This window comes from Pinus tabuliformis, chromosome 1_2 (genome assembly GCF_031772625.1).
Source record: "Pinus tabuliformis cultivar Carrire ecotype Pingquan chromosome 1_2, CPIR1, whole genome shotgun sequence".
Lineage (NCBI taxonomy): Eukaryota > Viridiplantae > Streptophyta > Pinopsida > Pinales > Pinaceae > Pinus > Pinus tabuliformis.
Window position 1 is genome coordinate 517575977 of NC_142298.1, and position 20221 is coordinate 517596197.

Here is a 20221-nt window from a genome sequence, read left to right on the forward strand (position 1 = left end):
TGTGTGGCGCCCGCATTGTGCGACGACTTGGCGTGGGTGTCTTGGCGACTCGGGTGAGCGCCCACCCATCGTGCAAGTGTGCACAGAGACTTGTTGGTGTGTTGGGTTGTGAAAGGAAGCGTGTCTCGGGTTGAGGCGCCCGTGTGTGGCGATTTGGAGGCGCGCCCAAGTTGGGCAAACAACATGATCGTGAGACGAAGGTTGGAACCGGAGGTCGTAGAGTTGGGCAGGCGGTACTACGTGCTGTTCATACGATTTGGGCGTTTGTCAAGAGTTGGCAAGCGGGACTGCGTGTGGGCAGGGATACACGGTTTGGGCGTTTGCGACCAAACAAAGAGCGAACCGGCGAAGACGTGTGACAAGGTGAACGACGGGTTGGAGAGTCATGCGGCGACCGTGTGGAGGTGCTGACGAGCTGGGCAACCGAGTTTGCCGAAGTTGGAAATTTGGCTAAGTATAAATTTGGGGTTTCCCAAGGACTTAGCCTATACTTTGTAAAAGTGGAAAATTATACATATATTGATATTCGGGCAGACTCATATTGCAGGGAGTTGCCCCTCCCTTTATACTGTTGTGCATTTCTCTTGTTTAATGCTGTTGATAATGAATGTGTATGGGTGTTCATTGGTATAAAGGCACATTAATAATACTTGGTAACAAAAATAAAACTAAGTATGGAATGTTAAGGCGTAGTCCACGAACATAAGTATTGGTGAAAAGAAAGTGTTCAATGGTGCCGCACCTTGCTATAAGCGGTTGAAAGACTACCGCAGGTGTAGGGGCGTGACACTCCTCCTCCTGACCCCCCGCATGCCTGTCTCCTCTCCCCTGATGGCCATCCCCGCAACAAGGTCTATCGCATTGTCTCTGCATCCTCGGCTCACCAAAAGTCCAACAAGTGGTATGCCCTAGATATGCTACCCGCAACCCACACACATAAAATATTTGTTGACCCCACCTAAGACAACGATAGTTATGCAAATTGCCCACTCCAAACTGAGAAAGGATTCTAGCATGCCCCCGACCTTGGTCACCTTTCCCAGACACCACCACAGATAGAATTAAGAAGAGGAACACTACAAAGATGAAGCCATAACACCTCGCATGATGCTTCTTCCTAGACATCTAGAGCATCTCTAGATTAAAACACAAGAGAACAACCAATCCAAACCCCACCCCTCTCGAGCAAAGAATGTGAGCTAGACCGAGGACGCTCTCTAGGCATAAGGTAGATTTCTCTATGAAATTTACATTCAAGCCACTTCACTGACTGAAATAGAGAAAAAGAAAGTAGAGTACTTGTTCTTTAGGCACTAGGATCCCAACGGACTCCTAGAATTAATTGTTAATAATGTAATTTAATTATTTTACTTATTCTTTAGAATTAAGTGATATAATTTATTTTTTATAGCTGTTCGAAAATAACCAAACATGTTTGGATGTCTTCAAACTGTAACTCTAAACCATTTGTCTATACGAATGTCAACGGTGAAATTATGAGTTAGCGTCGAGCACATGAAAAACTACCAGATCAGGGAGTGATGATGACTCAACATTTTTATTTTTTTTAAGTATACTTTTCTTATTATAGAAAAATTGAATTCATTCAACTTTTTAAGTCAGTGCTGAATTATGAAAAATTGAAATCATTTAACTTTTCGCTCAATGCTGAATTATTAAAAATAACTTCTCGTTATTGGCCACACAAATCCATACATAATCGGGATTTGTGGGAAGCAAACCCCAACACGCAGCCGTTGAACGACAGCCTTATAAAAACCCTAAATTTCGTGACTTCGAACATTTTTTTGGGCAACTTTGAACATTTTTCTCGACATTCGGTGAATCTTGCTCCCTGTGACATGGTTATACGGCCTGAAACACTGTGGTGAACCCATTGCAGGTTGGATTTATATAATTCTCGAATTCTTTTTCTTTTAATAAAGGCCAACTACTCTGGATTTCGAGATTCGTTTTTTTCACAGCCACTCAATAGTTCCCCTACCTTATTCAAACTCCTCCGCTACCGGCAACGATGAGACTTGTTTTGGTCCTTTACTGACCCCTCAACCTTATTGCTGGCGCCAGCTCCAGGCTAAGAATGGATTCCTGGGGGCATCTCCATGGCAAGCCCACTCTCAGGAGAGTTGCAGTGAAAAGTGATAACAGAATCAGGGAGCAGGAGCAGGAACCGGAAAACTGGGAGGAATTGGAACCCGTAACCCCTGCAGGTCGCCTCTTTAACAAACCCTCTCTAAATTGTTACATTCTTGTCATTTTTGGATTCAAGACGCAGATGGATGTGGAGACCTTAAAGGCGGGTCTGGAGGCCACTTTGATCAAACACAAGCGCTTCTCCAGTATTGTGGTCAGTACTAGCAGCTACCTGTCATTCATTTTACCAGTTATTTATGGCTTATTTTCACCCCCGCCTGTTCTTTCTAGTCTAACAGGGAGCTGCTTACTCATGTAATATATTTTTGCAGAAGGAAGACAAGCGTGGGGTTTTGAAATGGATGCCGGTTGATGTGAATATAGATGATCATGTCTTAATCCCTTTTATTGACCCTGCCGACAATTGCAATCGGAATTTCGTCAAGCAATATACAGCCAAACTGGCCACGGCACCTCCTCTGCATCCGTCCAGGCCACTGTGGCAGATTCATCTTCTGCGCGTTAGGTCGGAGGAGGCAGCCTCCAGCTTGGTGATACGAGTACATCATTCTTTAGGGGATGGCGTGTCTTTAATGTCGCTCGTATTGGCCTGTACCAGAAAAGCCTCTGACTCTCAATCCCTTCCCACAATTCCACGCCACACTTCAACAAGGCCGAGTAATGGCCGAGGAAGACTGCGTGTTCTGTTTTTTATCATGGCTCTCTACAATCTTTTCCTTGTAATCTGGTACACTATTGTGGACATAACGCTTTTTTTAGCCACAATTGTCTGGATTAAGGACAGCAAGACGCCAATTAAGGGCTATCCAGGCGTAGAATCAAGCCCTAAGCAGATCGAATACGCGACCTTCAGTCTGGAAGATTTCAAGATTGTCAGGACGGCTGTAAACGGGGTAAGTATGGCACCTTGTTCTCTTTTCCAGCCTTGATTTTTGACTTTCGGCCATCTGGAGCCTTGTAAACATTAAAGGTAGGCGATCTTTATAAATTTTGGACTGTTTAGCCGAAAACCTGAATTCTGACTATTGAAGAAACGCAGACGATAAACGATGTGATGCTGGGAATGACTTCAGCAGGGATCCTGCGGTATTTGGAACGCGAATACGGTATTTATGTAGCACCAGTCTTTTTTTGTACATACTGTATTTATGTAGCACCAGTCTTTTTTTGTACATATCTGGAAAGTTCCGGACAGAATAATGGCCATAATCGAAAATATCAGTACAGAATTATAAATAAACTTATTGAATGTGAATCCTGATTCCGAATATTATGCTGAATCTCTGTAATTCCTTGTAAAATTGAAGAGGCCAAGGCTGAGGGAATCTCAAAATCGGAAAAGAGAAATATTGGTGATAAACAAAGCCTTCCGTCGAATTTGCGCGTGCGAACGGCAGTTTTAGTGAATACGAGGCCTGCTCCAGGACTTCATGTACCGCATTTATCTTTCCCTCCTAAGTTCTGTTATTGCTATTACAGTTCTTCTTGCTTTGCAAGATTATCGATTCTTTGAATTTTCACAAATTATTTGGAATTTACTTCTTTCTGTGCAAGATTATCGATTCTTTGAATTTTCACAAATTTTTTGGAATTTATGGATTGTGGAGGCAGGTTGCAGCTGACATCAAATCTTCTTGTTGCGATTTCCTGTAATTGTAGGATCTGGCTGGCATGATGAAATCTGGCAAAGAAGCAAGGTGGGGAAATAATTTAGGGTACTTGATTCTTCCGCTTCTCATGGTGAAGCAGCAGAACCCTCTGGATTATGTTAGCACGGCAACTGCCATGACAAGGAAAAAGAAATTATCTCTGGAGGCACCTTTTACTTATGCCAGTGGAAAACTACTAATGAAACTTGCAGGTGCCAAGGTATGAAAAATTATACATGCCTGCATAAAATTACTGTATAATACTTTATACTACTATTATTTGAACTTAGGGTTATTGATGATAATGGCGGACAGGCGGCCACCGCCGTGACATACAGTATGATCTCACACACAAGTGTTTCGTTCTCCAACATAGTTGGCCCGGTGGAGGAGGTGGAATTATTCGGTCACCCAATCGTTCATATGATTCCAACTGCTTCTGGACATCCTCATGTATGACATCGAACCAGTATTTTTAAAAATTTCATTTTATTTTCTTGTCGGTATAGAGAATGCAAATGAATAAGAACCAGAAAAAGCATCAGACTGGTCTGATAGATATGATGTGGCGGGTTTTGCAGTCAATAACCATACACTTTCAGAGTTACATGGAAAGAGTGGTACTGGTGCTAGCTGCGGCCTCGGAAGTGATCAGGGATCCAAAACAGCTGTGCATGGACTGCGTGGATGCTTTTGACAGAATGAAGCAGGCGGCCATTGCAAGCCATCAAAGTTAAACGGAGTTTCATTTTTAGTTGGAGTATCTGGAAGAAAAATAAGCCCAGAAAATGGGGAGTCCAAACTACAGAGGCGCGACATCTTAAGTTTATGTATAAAGAGAACATAACAATAATCGCGATTCACGAGTGGTGGAACTCCCCTGGTAGGAGTGGCTTGTGGTAGGTAGTGCTTTTCAGCGGTGTTTGGCTTTTCCTATGTATGCGGGATATACATAATACGTTTGGCTTTTCCTTTCGTATGTATGTCAGATACACATAATATGGGAGTAGTCTTTAACGCGACTTTTTGAAAGCATTTCCGGCGATTTTTTCCGGTGAAAATCCGACAGTAATTTATTGGAATCCAAGTTTGATAGCTAATTTCTGCACAATGAAAGCGTCCCACGGGTTTTTCAGGGTGCTGAATCCAAATATGCAGTTAAAAAACCATTTTAACTGTAACAAATCATGATTTCATCTCAATTTCACCGGAATCTCAAAAAGTCGCATTATAGACAACTCCCATAATATCCCTGCTTTAGAAATTTATTTTAAAGAGAAAACACCTATTATTAATCATTAAACCTATGATATACTCAATTACCTTTTGGATTCCATTATAATATTGTAATGATATTTACCATTATATTAATAATATAATTACTTTATTTACTTTATTGCTAACTCTCCACTCTTATAATAATTTACATTTATAATAATTTACCTTTTTAATTTCTAAAGTTACATTGAAGATTTTTATTTTTATTTTATATAATATTAAAATATATAATTTATTTTTGATTATTTTATTATTAAAATAAAATTAAAAATGTTAAAACATAATTATATTTTTATTTTCAAATAATAAAAACAATATAAATTTGAAAACCTTAGACCTGTATATTATAGTTCATATTTTTAATGGTTTATTTCTAGAGACTCTTTAAAATAATAAAAATTAGATAATAATAATAATATTTTTAATATGAAGTTGAAATGTAAAATTAAAAAAAAATTAACAAGAAAAAAATTCAATAGAGATATCACAATCATGTATGGTCACGTTCATGTATGGGGTAGCTCTACAACCTAGTAATAATAATATTTAATATGAAGTTGACATGTAAAAGTAAAAAAAAATAACAAGAAAAAAAAATTCAATAGAGATATCACAAAGAGGGAGGTAGGAGAGAATGACAAAGAGAGGAAGGAAGAGATATAGGACTCAATAGAGAGAGAGGGGGAGAGAGATGATGTTGGAGGGGGAGAGAGGCGGAGGGAAGAAGAAAGACACGGAGGGAGAAAGGTGGAGAGAGAGGGAGGGAAGAAGAAAGACATGGAGGGAGAAAGGTGGAGAGAGAGAGAGGGAGTGATAAGGGAGAGATGGAGAGAGAGTGAGAGAGAGAGGAGAGTGGGAGGGAAGATGGAGAGGAGAGTGAGAGGGAGAGAAGGGAAAGAGAGGGGGAAGGTGGGAGGCGGGGGTTGGGAGAGAGAGTGATAGATATGGAGAGAGTGTGTATGTTTAGGGGGTGAGATAGAGAGAGGGAATAAGAAAGAAATACATAGATACAAATATAGATATTTTATTTTATTATATAACCATCCTAGATCCATCTTAACCCTGAATCTATCAAGCATCGAGAGGGATCAAATCTCTTATGATGCAAACCTCTTTTAAAATGAAAAGAGATTTGATTCCTCTAGACGCGTGATAGATCTGGGGTTAAGATGGATCTATGATAGTTACTTAAAATGAAAGAGATATATAATTGTTCCAATGTTTAACATGGAATTAAACACACACACATCAAATTCGTGTAAATCTATCTTAACCTTGTATTTATTGTATTAATTAAACATTGAGAGGAATTATATATTTAGAGATTCAGAACTTTATTCAATTTGCACTTTAAAATATGTTTGCACTTCATGAAATTTAATTCTTTTCTGTGATTAATAAATCTAGGGTTTAGATAGATTTTTTATTAAATTTTATAATGAAATACATTAAATTATATATATATATATATATATATATATATATATATATATGCGTAGTCTAACGAGGCGGAGGAGTTGTCCGGAAAGTTATGGAAATTTCGGTCATATTTAAAGAAAATCCGGCAAGGATTTTTGTAAATCCAAATTATAGTTATTAAACTTCAAAATTTTAGGTGCCCTGGACGTTTTTGATGGTGCCGAATCCATTTCCACCATCAAAAACATGATTCAAACACTGCCTCTACAAGATTTTTTGAAATTTTTTTGCCCGAATTCTGGCCACTTTTGGCCGTCCGAGCAATTCCTCCGCCTCGTTAGACGACTCCATACATATATATATTGATTCAATTTTTTTATTATTATGAATTATAATTTCACTAAGCCTTAAGGTTTGTTCAATTGGCCAATACATCACCAATGGGAGGTCATGGGGTCAATTCTCCTTGATTCCCTCAGTGTTAGGCTCTGCTAATAAGCCAGTGGGATGTGATTCAACATTTTTCTATTAATTAAATAAAATGATACATTGTGAGGAGTTCACAAAATAGAAAGACGGGGCCATACTCCGACCAGATTTGTTGGCTATTAGATACATATAGAAGAGAACTGAAAGAAGTTGGTCAAAACTATCTCGCTTCATGTCACGAGCCCACCATGGAAAAAATTGGTCAAAAATCAAAAGATACCCAACTTGCCTCATTATTGATGTCCTTCATTCAGGGCATTGACATCATTACCTCGATTAGTTGAGAGATGGAATGCATCATGGATATGGGATTCCATGTGTGCCATTCGGCCTTTTAAACTGTCCATGTGCTCTTGTAGCCTCTATTGATTCCGTTGAGAGATGCTTGATGGTCCAAGATATGCCCCTGATTGTGCAATATGTCAGCAAAAGAGCTAACCAAATCATCATGGTCTGTTCGCGAAGCTTGAACAAGTTGCTTCGCTGAGTGCTATAGAAGACGAGTTTGTGCCTCTTGAGAGTCGAATGGGGGCGACAAGTCCACTCACCCCAGAGAGTCACGACGAGGAACTTTGAGCTCACCCTCCTTGTAACGTCCCGAGGGTCTCCACCCGATGTGCGATGCGTTCGGGCGACGGGCGACCATGGGTGAGCGCGTGTTTTAGATGAAGTGTGAACGTTTGGTCGAAGTGCACGAGCTACGGTTATGAGAAATGCGAGTTCCTGGATTGTGCAATGGAGTAATGCGCATAAGAGAAAGGAGCTGGGCATGTTTATATGCGTGATGGCATGAGAGAAGATTGTGGAGGCCGACCTACACTTATGAAGGAGCCGACATGTATAATGGAGTATTTGTGATGGCGTTGGGGCGTTGGGTGAGTCGGCTGGGCAGCCAGACTTCACCCACGCGTGTGTATATATTATGGAGCGGTTGCTCTCATTTGCAACCAACTAAACGCTCATACATCTTCGCTCACAAGGAGAGGTGCAGATCTGCAGTGCACAAGTCTAAGGGGGAAAAGGCGCAGGTTTAAGGATGCGCCTGTTCTTGGGCGGTCGTGCACGGTGAAGTGCAGTTGTGGGTGAAGGTGCGCGCAGGAGTGCCTGGTGGTTGGGTGCGGGCGTGCATGGGTGTGTGGCGCCCGCATTGTGCGACGACTTGGCGTGGGTGTCTTGGCGACTCGGGTGAGCGCCCGCCCATCGTGCAAGTGTGCACGGAGACTTGTTGGTGTGTTGGGTTGTGAACGGAAGCGTGTCTCGGGTTGAGGCACCCGTGTGTGGCGACTTGGAGACGCGTCCAAGTTGGGCAAACGACACGATCGTGAGACGAAGGTTGGAACCGGAGGTCGTAGAGTTGGGCAGGCGGTACTACGTGTTGTTCATACGATTTGGGTGTTTGTCAAGAGTTGGCAAGCGGGACTGCGTGTGGGCAGGGATACACGGTTTGAGCGTTTGCGACCAAACGAAGAGCGAACCGGCGAAGATGTGCGATGAGGTGAACGACGGGTTGGAGAGTCGTGCGGTGACCGTGCGGAGGTGCCGACGAGCTGGGCGATCGAGTTTGCCGAAGTTGGAAATTTGGCTAAGTATAAATTTGGGGTTTCCCAAGGACTTAGCCTATACTTTGTAAAAGTGGAAAATTATACATATATTGCTATTCGGGCAGACTCATATTGCAGGGAGTTTCCCCTCCCTTTATACTATTGTGCATTTCTCTTGTTTAATGCTGTTGATAATGAATGTGTATGGGTGTTCATTGGTATAAAGGCACATTAATAATACTTGGTAACAAAAGTAAAACTAAGTATGGAATGTTAAGGCGTAGTCCACGAACATAAGTATTGGTGAAAAGAAAGTGTTCGGTGGTGCCGCACCTCGCTATAAGCGGTTGAAATACTACCGCAGGTGTAGGGGCATGGCAGTTGGTATCAGAGCTGATATCCTGGTTGACGCTGCTACACAACTTCACCGAAGTGAAGTTGGTATCAGAGCTCGGTTGGAGCTAGTAAGAAAGGTTGCTCGTGACAAAGTGACAGTGGAAGCAGGTACTTGCAGGTGAAGGAAGTTGGTTTCACATACAAGTGGAACAAGGGCTGGTTCATGGTTGCAGAGAACTTGGTGAAGCTGGTGAATGATGAAACAGGTTTAGCAGAGGTGAAGCATCGTGCTTGGACCAAGCTGAACGACAAGGCATGGCAAGTTTGGAAGAATGCGAAGGGAAGCTCTTGCTTACCTTATACAGGTTGAAGCGGTTGAAAGAAGAGAATCCCCAGATTCGAAAGGAACTTGAAGTCTTGGAAAAGAATGTTGAAGATGAACTCCTTCAACTTGGTTGGACAATGAAGCAAGATGAAGCTGCAGATTGTGCTATCAAGGAAGAGGAAGTCGTGATGACTGAGAATGTTGCAGATGTGACAACGATGGAGGATGAACTTGAGATTGATCAAGTTGGACCAGGATCGTGCAGTTTGCAGACATGGATGAATGAGGATACTCATTTGGAGGAACCTCGTGATGATGATGAAGAGTGAGGATTGTTGATTGTTGCAGGACTTGTTGGGGTTGTTTGTGGCCTTATGATGAAAGGTGCAAAGGCCCGTGACAAGGGAGGAACACGATGATCGTTGTGGAGGATTGGGTCATGTTTTAGCCACTTTGGCTAAGTGCCCGTCATGACTCATGGACAGATTGAAGGGCACACACTTGAGTTGCTTGGGTGGACTTCTCATGGCAGAGACCAAGAGATAGTCTTGGTGGAACCTTCAGTGGAGGAGCTATGATGGAGAGACTCATGTGATGATGATATGGTTGGGTGACCGAGTTCACTAGACTGAAAATTATAGACTTGGGTGAGGATGACCAATTGTTGTGATGGGTCTACTTGGTTGGACTACATTGGCAACTTAGTCATAGACATCAGGTTGGAGACATGGAGCATGGCAGTCTTATGCAGGGACATTATGTGGAGCACTTGTAGAGGTGTCACTCATGGGCATCCAATGAGGAGTGCCAAAGCAGGGATGTTGTGTAGGTAGATTTGCTGGTGTGAGGATGTTATACCCTAGGGCTCCCGTCGATTCAAGTCACCCATTGTAGACCACATCTGAATCCCACACTAAAGGTATTGTTCTAGCCAATTACAACCCATGAATCTTGGTTATCGTTTTGCGAATAGGTTGGGCCTCTCCCCCGCCAATAGGCTAGCTTATGGCATCGTGGAGATCTTCAGAGACTGAATCAATTTCCTCTGTAACACCTATTTTCATTTCCCTATAAACCTCAACTTTCATCCAAAACCCCTGTTGTGCCAATATACCCACCATTACCTCGAGTTCGTTCATTGTTTCTTCCCAATACCCACATGCTACCACGTTGTGCCATAATCATCACCACATATGGGAATAACATCCCTCACCTCCTTATACAATGCTCAGATCACACCCTAACACGAAAAAAAATGAATTTTTATTTTTATTTTTAATAATATAATTTAATTATTTTTCTTATTCTTTAATGGTATATTTTTTTAGAAATTCACTTTTGATTTTGATTTTAATTGTTAATAATGTAATTTAATTATTTTACTTATTCTTTAGAATTAAGTGATATAATTTTTTTTTTTATAGCTGTTGGAAAATAACCAAACATGTTTGGATGTCTTCAAACTGTAACTCTAAACCATTTGTCTATACGAATCTCAACGGTGCAATTATGAGTTAGCGTCGAGCACATGAAAAACTACCAGATCAGGGAGTGATGGTGACTCAACAATTTTTTTTTTTTTTTTTAAAGTATACTCTTCTTATTATCGAAAAATTGAATTCATTCGACTTTTTAAGGCAGTGCTGAATTATGAAAAATTGAAATCATTTAACTTTTCGCTCAGTGCTGAATTATTAAAAATAACTTTTCGTTATTGGCCACACAAATCCAACATAACCCTAACCCTCCCGTGAATGGATCTCGGGATTTGTGGGAAGCAAACCCCAACACGCAGCCGTTGAACGACAGCCTTATAAAAAAACCTAAACTTCGTGACTTCGAACATTTTTTTTGGGCAACTTTGAACATTTTTCTCGACATTCGGTGAATCTTGCTCCCTGTGACATGGTTATACGGCCTGAAACACTGTGGTGAACCCAGTGCAGGTTGGATTTATATAATTCTCGAATTCTTTTTCTTTTAATAAAGGCCAACTACTATGGATTTCGAGATTCGTTTTTTTCACAGCCACTAAATAGTTCCCCTACCTTATTCAAACTCCTCCGCTACCGGCAACGATGAGACTTGTTTTGGTCCTTTACTGACCCCTCAACCTTATTGCTGGCGCCAGCTCCAGGCTAAGAATGGATTCCGGGGGGCATCTCCATGGCAAGCCCACTCTCAGGAGAGTTGCAGTGAAAAGTGGTAACAGAATCAGGGAGCAGGAGCAGGAGCCGGAAAACTGGGAGGAATTGGAACCCGTAACCCCTGCAGGTCGCCTCTTTAACCAACCCTCTCTAAATTGTTACATTCTTGTCATTTTTGGATTCAAGACGCAGATGGATGTGGAGACCTTAAAGGCGGGTCTGGAGGCCACTTTGATCAAACACAAGCGCTTCTCCAGTATTGTGGTCAGTACTAGCAGCTACCTGTCATTCATTTTACCAGTTATTTATGGCTTATTTTCACCCCCGCCTGTTCTTTCTAGTCTAACAGGGAGCTGCTTAACTCATGTAATTTATTTTTGCAGAAGGAAGACAAGCGTGGGGTTTTGAAATGGATGCCGGTTGATGTGAATATAGATGATCATGTCTTACTCCCTTTTATTGACCCTGCCGACAATTGCAATCGGAATTTCGTCCAGCAATATACAGCCAAACTGGCCACGGCACCTCCTCTGCATCCTTCCAGGCCACTGTGGCAGATTCATCTTCTGCGCGTTAGGTCGGAGGAGGCAGCCTCCAGCTTGGTGATGCGAGTACATCATTCTTTAGGGGATGGCGTGTCTTTAATGTCGCTCTTATTGGCCTGTACCAGAAAAGCCTCTGACTCTCAATCCCTTCCCACAATTCCACACAACACTTCAGCAAGGCCGAGTAATGGCCGAGGAAGACTGCGTGTTCTGTTTTTGATCATGGCTCTCTACAATCTTTTCCTTGTAATCTGGTACACTATTGTGGACATCACGCTTTTTTTAGCCACAATTGTCTGGATTAAGGACAGCAAGACGCCAATTAAGGGCTATCCAGGCGTAGAATCGAGCCCTAAGCAGATCGAATACGCGACCCTCAGTCTGGAAGATTTCAAGATTGTCAGGACGGCTGTAAACGGGGTAAGTATGGCACTTTGTTCTCTTTTCGAGCCTTGACTTTTGACTTTCGGCCATCTGGAGCCTTGTAAACCTTAAATGTAGGCGATCTTTATAAATTTTGGACTGTTTGGCCGAAAACCTGAATTCTGACTATTGAAGAAACGCAGACGATAAACGATGTGATGCTGGGAATGACTTCAGCAGGGATCCTACGGTATTTAGAACGAGAATACGGTATTTATGTAGCACCAGTCTTTTTTTGTACATATCTGGAAAGTTCCGGACAGAATAATGGCCATAATCGGAAAATATCAGTACAGAATTATAAATAAACTTATTGAATGTGAATCCTGATTCCGAATATTATGCTGAATCTTTGTAATTCCTTGTAAAATTGAAGAGGCCAAGGCTGAGGGAATCTCAAAATCGGAAAAGAGAAATATTGGTGATAAACAAAGCCTTCCGTCGAATTTGCGCGTGCGAGCGGCAGTTTTAGTGAATACAAGGCCTGCTCCAGGACTTCATGTACCGCATTTATCTTTCCCTCCTAAGTTCTGTTATTGCTATTACAGTTCTTCTTGCTTTGCAAGATTATCGATTCTTTGAATTTTCACAAACTATTTGGAATTTACTTCTTGCTGTGCAAGATTATCGATTCTTTGAATTTTCACAATTTTTTTGGAATTTATGGATTGTGGAGGCAGGTTGCAGCTGACATCAAATCTTCTTGTTGCGATTTCCTGTAATTGTAGGATCTGGCTGACATGATGAAATCTGGCAAAGAAGCAAGGTGGGGAAATAATTTAGGGTACTTGATTCTTCCGCTTCTCATGGTGAAGCAGCAGAACCCTCTGGATTATGTTAGCACGGCAACTGCCATGACAAGGAAAAAGAAATTATCTCTGGAGGGACCTTTTACTTATGCCAGTGGAAAACTACTAATGAAACTTGCAGGTGCCAAGGTATGAAAAAATATACATGCCTGCATAAAATTACTGTATATTACTGTATACTATTATTATTTGAACTTAGGGTTATTGATGATAATGGCGGACAGGCGGCCACTGCCGTGACATACAGTATGATCTCACACACAAGTATTTCGTTCTCCAACATAGTTGGCCCGGTGGAGGAGGTGGAATTATTCGGTCACCCAATAGTTCATATGATTCCAACTGTTTCTGGACATCCTCATGTATGACATCGAACCAGTATTTTTAAGAATTTCATTTTATTTTATTGTCGGTATAGAGAATGCAAATGAATAAGAACCAGAAAAAGCATCTGACTGGTCTGATAGATATGACGTGGCGGGTTTTGCAGTCAATAACCATACACTTTCAGAGTTACATGGAAAGAGTGGTACTGGTGCTAGCTGCGGCCTCGGAAGTGATCAGGGATCCAAAACAGCTGTGCATGGACTGTGTGGATGCTTTTGACAGAATGAAGCAGGCGGCCATTGCAAGCCATCAAAGTTAAACGGAGTTTCATTTTTAGTTGGAGTATCTAGAAGAAAAATAAGCCCAGAAAATGGGGAGTCCAAACTACAGAGGCTCGACATCTTAAGTTTATGCATAAAGAGAACATAACAATAATCGCGATTCACGAGTGGTGGAACTCCCCTGGTTGTAGTGGCTTGTGGTAGGTAGTGCTTCTCAGCGGTGTTTGGCTTTTCCTTTTGTATGTATGCGGGATATACATAATACTTTTGTATGTATGTATGTCAGATACACATAATATTGCTGCTTTAGAAATTTATTTAGAAATTTATTTTAGTGCGTGGGTCACACCATTTCATATACTAAATATATTTATGGAAGCATGAATTGGTGGATCTTTCTAGGTTTAATTTGTATTTTAAATTAATATTTCAGATATTTTTTTTATAATAATTTGATTGTTAAGTTTACAGAGACATACATATTTTATTTAAAAAAAAAATTGAATTTGTAATTTTTTTAAGAGAAAACACATATTCTTAATCATTATACGTATCAGATACTCAATTACCTTTTTGATTCCATATACTCAATTACCTTTTTGATTCCATTATAATATTGTAATGATATTTACTATTATATTAATAATATAATTACTTTATTGCTAACTCTCCACTTTATAATAATTTACACTTTTTAATTTCTAAAGTTACATTAAAGATTTTTATTTTTATTTTATACAATATTAAAATATATATTTTATTTCTGATTATTTTATTATTAAAATAAAATTAAAAATGTTAAAACATAATTATATTTTTATTTTCAAATAATAAAAACAATATAAATTTGAAAACCTTAGACCTGTATATTATAGTTCATATTTTTAATGGTTTATTTCTAGAGACTTTTTAAAATATAAAAATGTCTATCTCACCGGGATAAAGTAAAATAAAGTGAAAGCTCTCACGCCGAGATTCTTGAATATAAGGCTTAAAAACATTCTCCTTATACATAATTTTTAATAAATAAATAAATAAAATAAAATTTTGTAAATTTTATAGTAAAATAAATTATGTAATGATTTGGATATTATTTATGTAAATTTATTTTAATTTTTTTTGTTTGTTTATGTGAGTTTGAAATAATTTTATTATTAATTTGTGGTTTGAAAAGTTCTAATTTAAAGGTATTTAAGTTGTCAAAATCAATTGGGATAACTTTGATTTGGGTCATATCAACATGTTATTTGGGCCATATCAACCTTTGGAATGGTTGGATTTTTTTTATGGAATTTTGAGCATATAACCTTTATTTTTGCCTATAAAATTTCAAACCAATGACCTTTATTTTTATCCATAAAATTTTTAACCAATAACTAAACACTTTATCATTATATATTAACCTTATAAACTATTTAAATTTAAATTTTGATTTTAATATTTAATTATAAAAAACTTAATTTTTTATTTTTATAAACTAAAAATATATATAAATAAAACAAATATGTTAATTGAAAATTTATCTTAATAATAAGTTTTAAAAAATAGGTTTCTCCTTGAATTTCAATATCCCTCCCTAATATTGGTCATCATAAGATAATATTGCTCACAAGATTACGATCATCAATTTTAAATTAAAAAAAAAAAGTATATATATATATATAATAAATTTTAAATTAAAAAAACATTATTTTTTTTATATTATTACTGATATATAACCAATATTATTTAATATTATTTAAAATGGGTTTTGATTTTATAAAATTATTTAATATAATAATTTTAAGTATATAAGATTATATATAAAAGTATAGTTTAATTTCAAGTAAAAATGTGATTTTTTTGTTATTTAAAATACATTATAAAAGAATTCAACATCTCCAAACACCCCCTGGGAGTTGAATTTTATAGATTAAATGTAATACCTCTCAGTGAATTGTAAATATTTTAATTTACTTTTGCTAAAATTACTTGGAAGGCCTAATATAAATAAGTGATAAAAATAAATGTTTATTTTTTCTAAATTTCATTAATAAATATTGTATATGGTAAGCCATTAAAATTACGGTTGGAAAAATTTGTTAAATGAGAGTTTCACATGCCAGATAATTGAAAGAGAGTTATTCCTCTCCCTAAAGATAAATTATCCTAGTTAGGGAAAAGGGAGCCAAGAGGGTGAGAGGGAAAAACAAAGTAACCTTCTTATCTTGGAGCCTTGTTGGAGAAGTTACAAGAGAGGAGAATAAAGTTTTTAAGCTTGATACCCTTAGATAGGATGTTGTTGAGGGAGACAACACTGTCAAAGTAAGGGATTCTTGAGCTATTTGGAGAGTGGAATTCTGAACTAAAGTCTGTGTGCTCAGTTTCAAACCCTAGATTGAACCTAGTCGAGTCTGTGTGCTCAGTTTCAAACCCTAGATTGAACCTGGTCGAATCAAAAAATGTTATGGGTTAGATCTGGCATGGTCTGCGTGTTGAAAACTGTTCTGGATGTGAAGTTGGTTTGGGGGGTTCTTGTAAAGGATTTTGGTTCTCATTGGTTGGGTAGAGCATTCTTCCCCTGTAATTTTTGTGGCAGACTCGAACACTGGAAAACAGATAAGTAAAATATGTTTGGAACAATTTTCCTGTATATGTTTATTCCCTATTATATTGTGTAAGTGTTTGAATCTAATGATGATAATATGATATGATAAGGAAATGATCTTACTATGAATGGATTTATGTTAGTTCCAAGCTTTCTTGGACAGTGCCAAGTCTATCCATTGCCTAGAACAATCATGAATCCTTATATATTTATACTGGGAGGTGTACGACAAGTCTCGGTGATCCAGGTGACTCCATAAACACTCAATGATCAAAGATGGCTGAGGAATGGCTTAAAAATAAAATTTCTTGGATTTCAATGAAACCAAGATCAAATTGAAGAGCCCTTTGCAAGCTTTCAAACGGTGCAAATGACACCTCAATTCGAGTTCGTATGTGAAAGTTATGGCCATTCAAAGTTTTGGTCAACTAGGCCCCTTGGTTAAAGTTAGCAGAGCACCAACTAAATTTCGAGCCCGACTAAATTTGGCGAAGCCACTAAATTTGGCGAAATTTAATGAGGCAACAATTTAAAACTTTGAAGCAACTGATTTCGCCGACCAGAATTGACGAAATTGTCACCTACTTAAAATTGTCGGTGACCCCAAAAATTGTCCCCTACTTAAAATTGTCGGTGACTCCAAAAATTTCATTGATGGTTTTGATTGGATTGTTTATATATATATATATTGGAAGGTCCACCAGTCCAGTTGCCTGCCACCCATATATATATATATAAAACAACGACCACTTTGAAGTCAACGAGGGCAGTGGGAATCGAACCTCCCTGCCAATGGGCGGCCCCATATGCAACAACCAACCATTTAAAAAATAGATGATAAGTTATGGTGGGAGGCCCATAGTTTTGACCCTCAGACTTCCTCCAACCAAATACTTTATTTACCATTAACCAACCAGTCCATCCAACAACCACATTAGGATTTATGCCAATATTTTTATATAAAACCACACTTTAACCATTCGACCTAATGAATGAAGAGAGGACCGAATTGCATAACAATGAGCGGAACCGTGCCTAGGAGGGGCACTGATTTCAAGGGAATATTTTGCTAGGGAATATTCTTATACACAATCAATGAGGAATCTTTAGATTCCCTTGGGGCCAAAATTTCACAATGTCATATTCATGCCAAGTTTATACTCAAACGAACCAAAATTTCACCAGGAGTCGGATGGTGCGATCAATTTTTCAATTTGAGCATCGAAATTTCAGCTAACTTACAAAACAAAATGTTTATGGAAGCTTGAGGAATCTTTGAGATTCCCTAGGGGCTCGAAATTGACAATTTCAGAACCAGGCCGAATTTATACTCATTCTTCTTAGCTTTTCAAAAGGAATGTGATGGTGTGATCAATTTCTTCATCTGATCAGCCGAATTCCAGTCAATACACGAGAAGAAATCTTTGGGGAAACTTTGAGATTCGCAAGGGTCCAGATTTTGACCGAAGCGGAAAAGGGTCAAGTTTACAATCATTTTTCATGATTTTTCGCTAGGAATTCAATGGTGCAATCCATTTCTTCAGTAGAGGTGTGCATTTTTAGGCCATCCCTGGAAGTGGAGGTATAAGGTGTCTTTTGTACATGCATGTAATTTTATTTCACTAAAAATTAATGAAAGAGGTTGCCCCACATTGAGCAGGGCCTAGAGACGTAACCCACATTGAGTGAACTCCATTATCATGTTGCTTGAGTGTTTGCTTCTCATTGTTGTCTTTTATTTCCGCTTCTTTTATGTGTATGCATCTTATGGTTACATGTCATTTAAAATGAAATTATGTATGCATATTTGAAGTTAAAAGATCCAGATCGAGTTTGATATCAGAGTAGGTATTTTGTTGATGTGAATTGCAAGTGTATGATAACCAGAAAAAGAATCCAAAGATGTGAAGGAAAACTTAAGTCCTTTGATCTAGAAATGGGACATGCATCACGAAGATGGAAAATTGCAGATGAAGATGCTTGGTTAGAGGAAGAGCGAAACTATCAGAAGGCCTTCTATGCCATGGAAAAAAAGGTGGACAAATTGTTTGCAGAGTATGAGAAGACAATAGCGAAACCAGAGAAGGAGGAGGAGAAGATCCTCCTGAACCTCCCTCTCCATCTTCCAACGAAAGTTATTTTTCTTCCTCTTCTCGTCAATCTAAAGGTAGAAGAACTCATAAAATGCCATTTTTCAAGCTGGATGTCAAGTTTGATTTTCCTATGTTTAGTAGAGAATCTAATGCAGAAAAGCTAGATAACTAGATCAGACAGGTTGAAGTACACTGCCACATACAACGAATCAAATAGCATGAAGCCAAGATCCAACTATTATCCCTTCGATTTAGTGGCACTACTCTCGTCTAGTGGGAAGGCAAGCTACAGAAAGGTGGTAAGAGTAGTCGTGAACTTCTGTCATCTTGGTATGAGTTTGCTTCTACTTTAAGAGGAAAGTTTTACCCATTGGGTTACAGACAGAAGGCCATGATAGAATGGCAACATTTTAAACAAAGTAAAGGTCAAAATGTTTAAAATTTTACAGAGGAGTTTAGGAAACAATCATTAGCATTAAATGTTACATTAGACTCTCCTGAGACGTTGATGGAATATATAGGCTCTTTGCATAGTTTTTTGCGTCATTCATTGTTAATATCTGAACCTAAAACTCTTGATGAAGCAAGTGTCAAGGTTGCACATCTTGAAAGCAGGGGGAAGCATGAGCAAGATGACCACCCAAAGAGGGAAACAAAAACTAAGAGAAAAGAAGCAATTCCCTCTTGTACTAATTGTGAGAAAGAAGGGCATGTTGTGGAGCATTGCTGGAAATTGCATCCAGAATTGAGGCCAAAGAGGAACGATAGAAAAGAGAAGCAGAAGACAATTGCAATTGTGCAACAAGATCAAGAATTTGAGTCAAAGGGTGATGAGAAGATCATAGCTATAGGATTTGCAAGTGTTGGATCAATTGACATGGATCAGACTTAGGTGATGAAACAAAGATTAGATATCATTTTTGGGATTCAACTGCGTTAAGTAAGTCATTCACGTATGACCATTTCCATGAGAGGTAGTCATAAGTGACTAATTTCTCATGATTTGAATAGTTCACTCAACACTCATTGCATCGGGTGATGCTCACAGGGGTGAAGAAGTGGGATTGAAACTAGTGAAATAAATCACATAGCGTCAACCATCACTTCCGGGGCTTGCACCCGGTAACCAGGACTTCCCTGGAGGTCACCCATCCGAGATCGCCTCTGGCTCAAGCGCGCTTAACTGTGGAGTTTTCCCCACAATCAAGCCCACTTAGCTTGCTACCCCATTTGCAAAACCTTAGCAAGTATTGTGCCTCATGAACCATTCAAGTAAAGATCCCTTCACTCTTTTTGAATTTAAGTATAGGGGATTTACGCAGTGCATTATATTAGATATCATTTTTGGGATTCAACTGCGTTAAGTAAGTCATTCACGTATGACCATTTCCATGAGAGGTAGTCATAAGTGACTAATTTCTCATGATTTGAATAGTTCACTTAGCACTCATTGCATCGGGTGATGCTCACAGGGGTGAAGAAGTGGGATTGAAACTAGTGAAATAAATCACATAGCGTCAATCATCACTTCCGGGGCTTGCACCCGGTAACCAGGACTTCTCGGGAGGTCACCCATCCTAGATCACCTCTGGCTCAAGCGCGCTTAACTGTGGAGTTTTCCCCACAATCAAGCCCACTTAGCTTGCTACCCCATTTGCAAAACCTTAGCAAGTATTGTGCCTCATGAACCATTCAAGTAGAGATCCCTTCACTCTTTTTGAATTTAAGTATAAGGGATTTACGCAGTGCATTATATTAGATATCATTTTTGGGATTCAACTACGTTAAGTAAGTCAT

General features: G+C 39.0%; 2 protein-coding genes across 3 annotated transcripts; both read left to right on the forward strand.

Annotated features, from left to right (window-relative positions):
- Window positions 1-1748: 1748 nt before the first annotated feature.
- LOC149206604 (wax ester synthase/diacylglycerol acyltransferase 11-like) lies at window positions 1749-5127 on the forward strand. Of its 2 annotated transcripts, XM_089395488.1 has the most exons (8): window positions 1749-1903; window positions 2089-2368; window positions 2487-3068; window positions 3215-3281; window positions 3483-3607; window positions 3835-4044; window positions 4140-4277; window positions 4406-5127. In XM_089395488.1, exons 2-8 carry the CDS (start codon window positions 2102-2104, stop codon window positions 4559-4561), a joined length of 1545 nt encoding a protein of 514 aa, XP_089251614.1. In that variant the 5' UTR covers window positions 1749-1903; window positions 2089-2101; the 3' UTR covers window positions 4562-5127. The 2 variants fall into 2 exon arrangements, with proteins under 2 accessions (XP_089251614.1, XP_089251615.1); XM_089395489.1 differs by having other exon boundaries at window positions 1762-2368; window positions 4201-4277; window positions 4406-4603.
- A 5848-nt stretch (window positions 5128-10975) lies between these two features.
- LOC149206605 (wax ester synthase/diacylglycerol acyltransferase 11-like) lies at window positions 10976-14078 on the forward strand. Its single transcript, XM_089395490.1, has 8 exons — window positions 10976-11158; window positions 11344-11623; window positions 11743-12324; window positions 12471-12537; window positions 12704-12828; window positions 13056-13265; window positions 13361-13498; window positions 13627-14078. Exons 2-8 carry the CDS (start codon window positions 11357-11359, stop codon window positions 13780-13782), a joined length of 1545 nt encoding a protein of 514 aa, XP_089251616.1. The 5' UTR covers window positions 10976-11158; window positions 11344-11356; the 3' UTR covers window positions 13783-14078.
- The last annotated feature ends 6143 nt before the right edge of the window (window positions 14079-20221 follow it).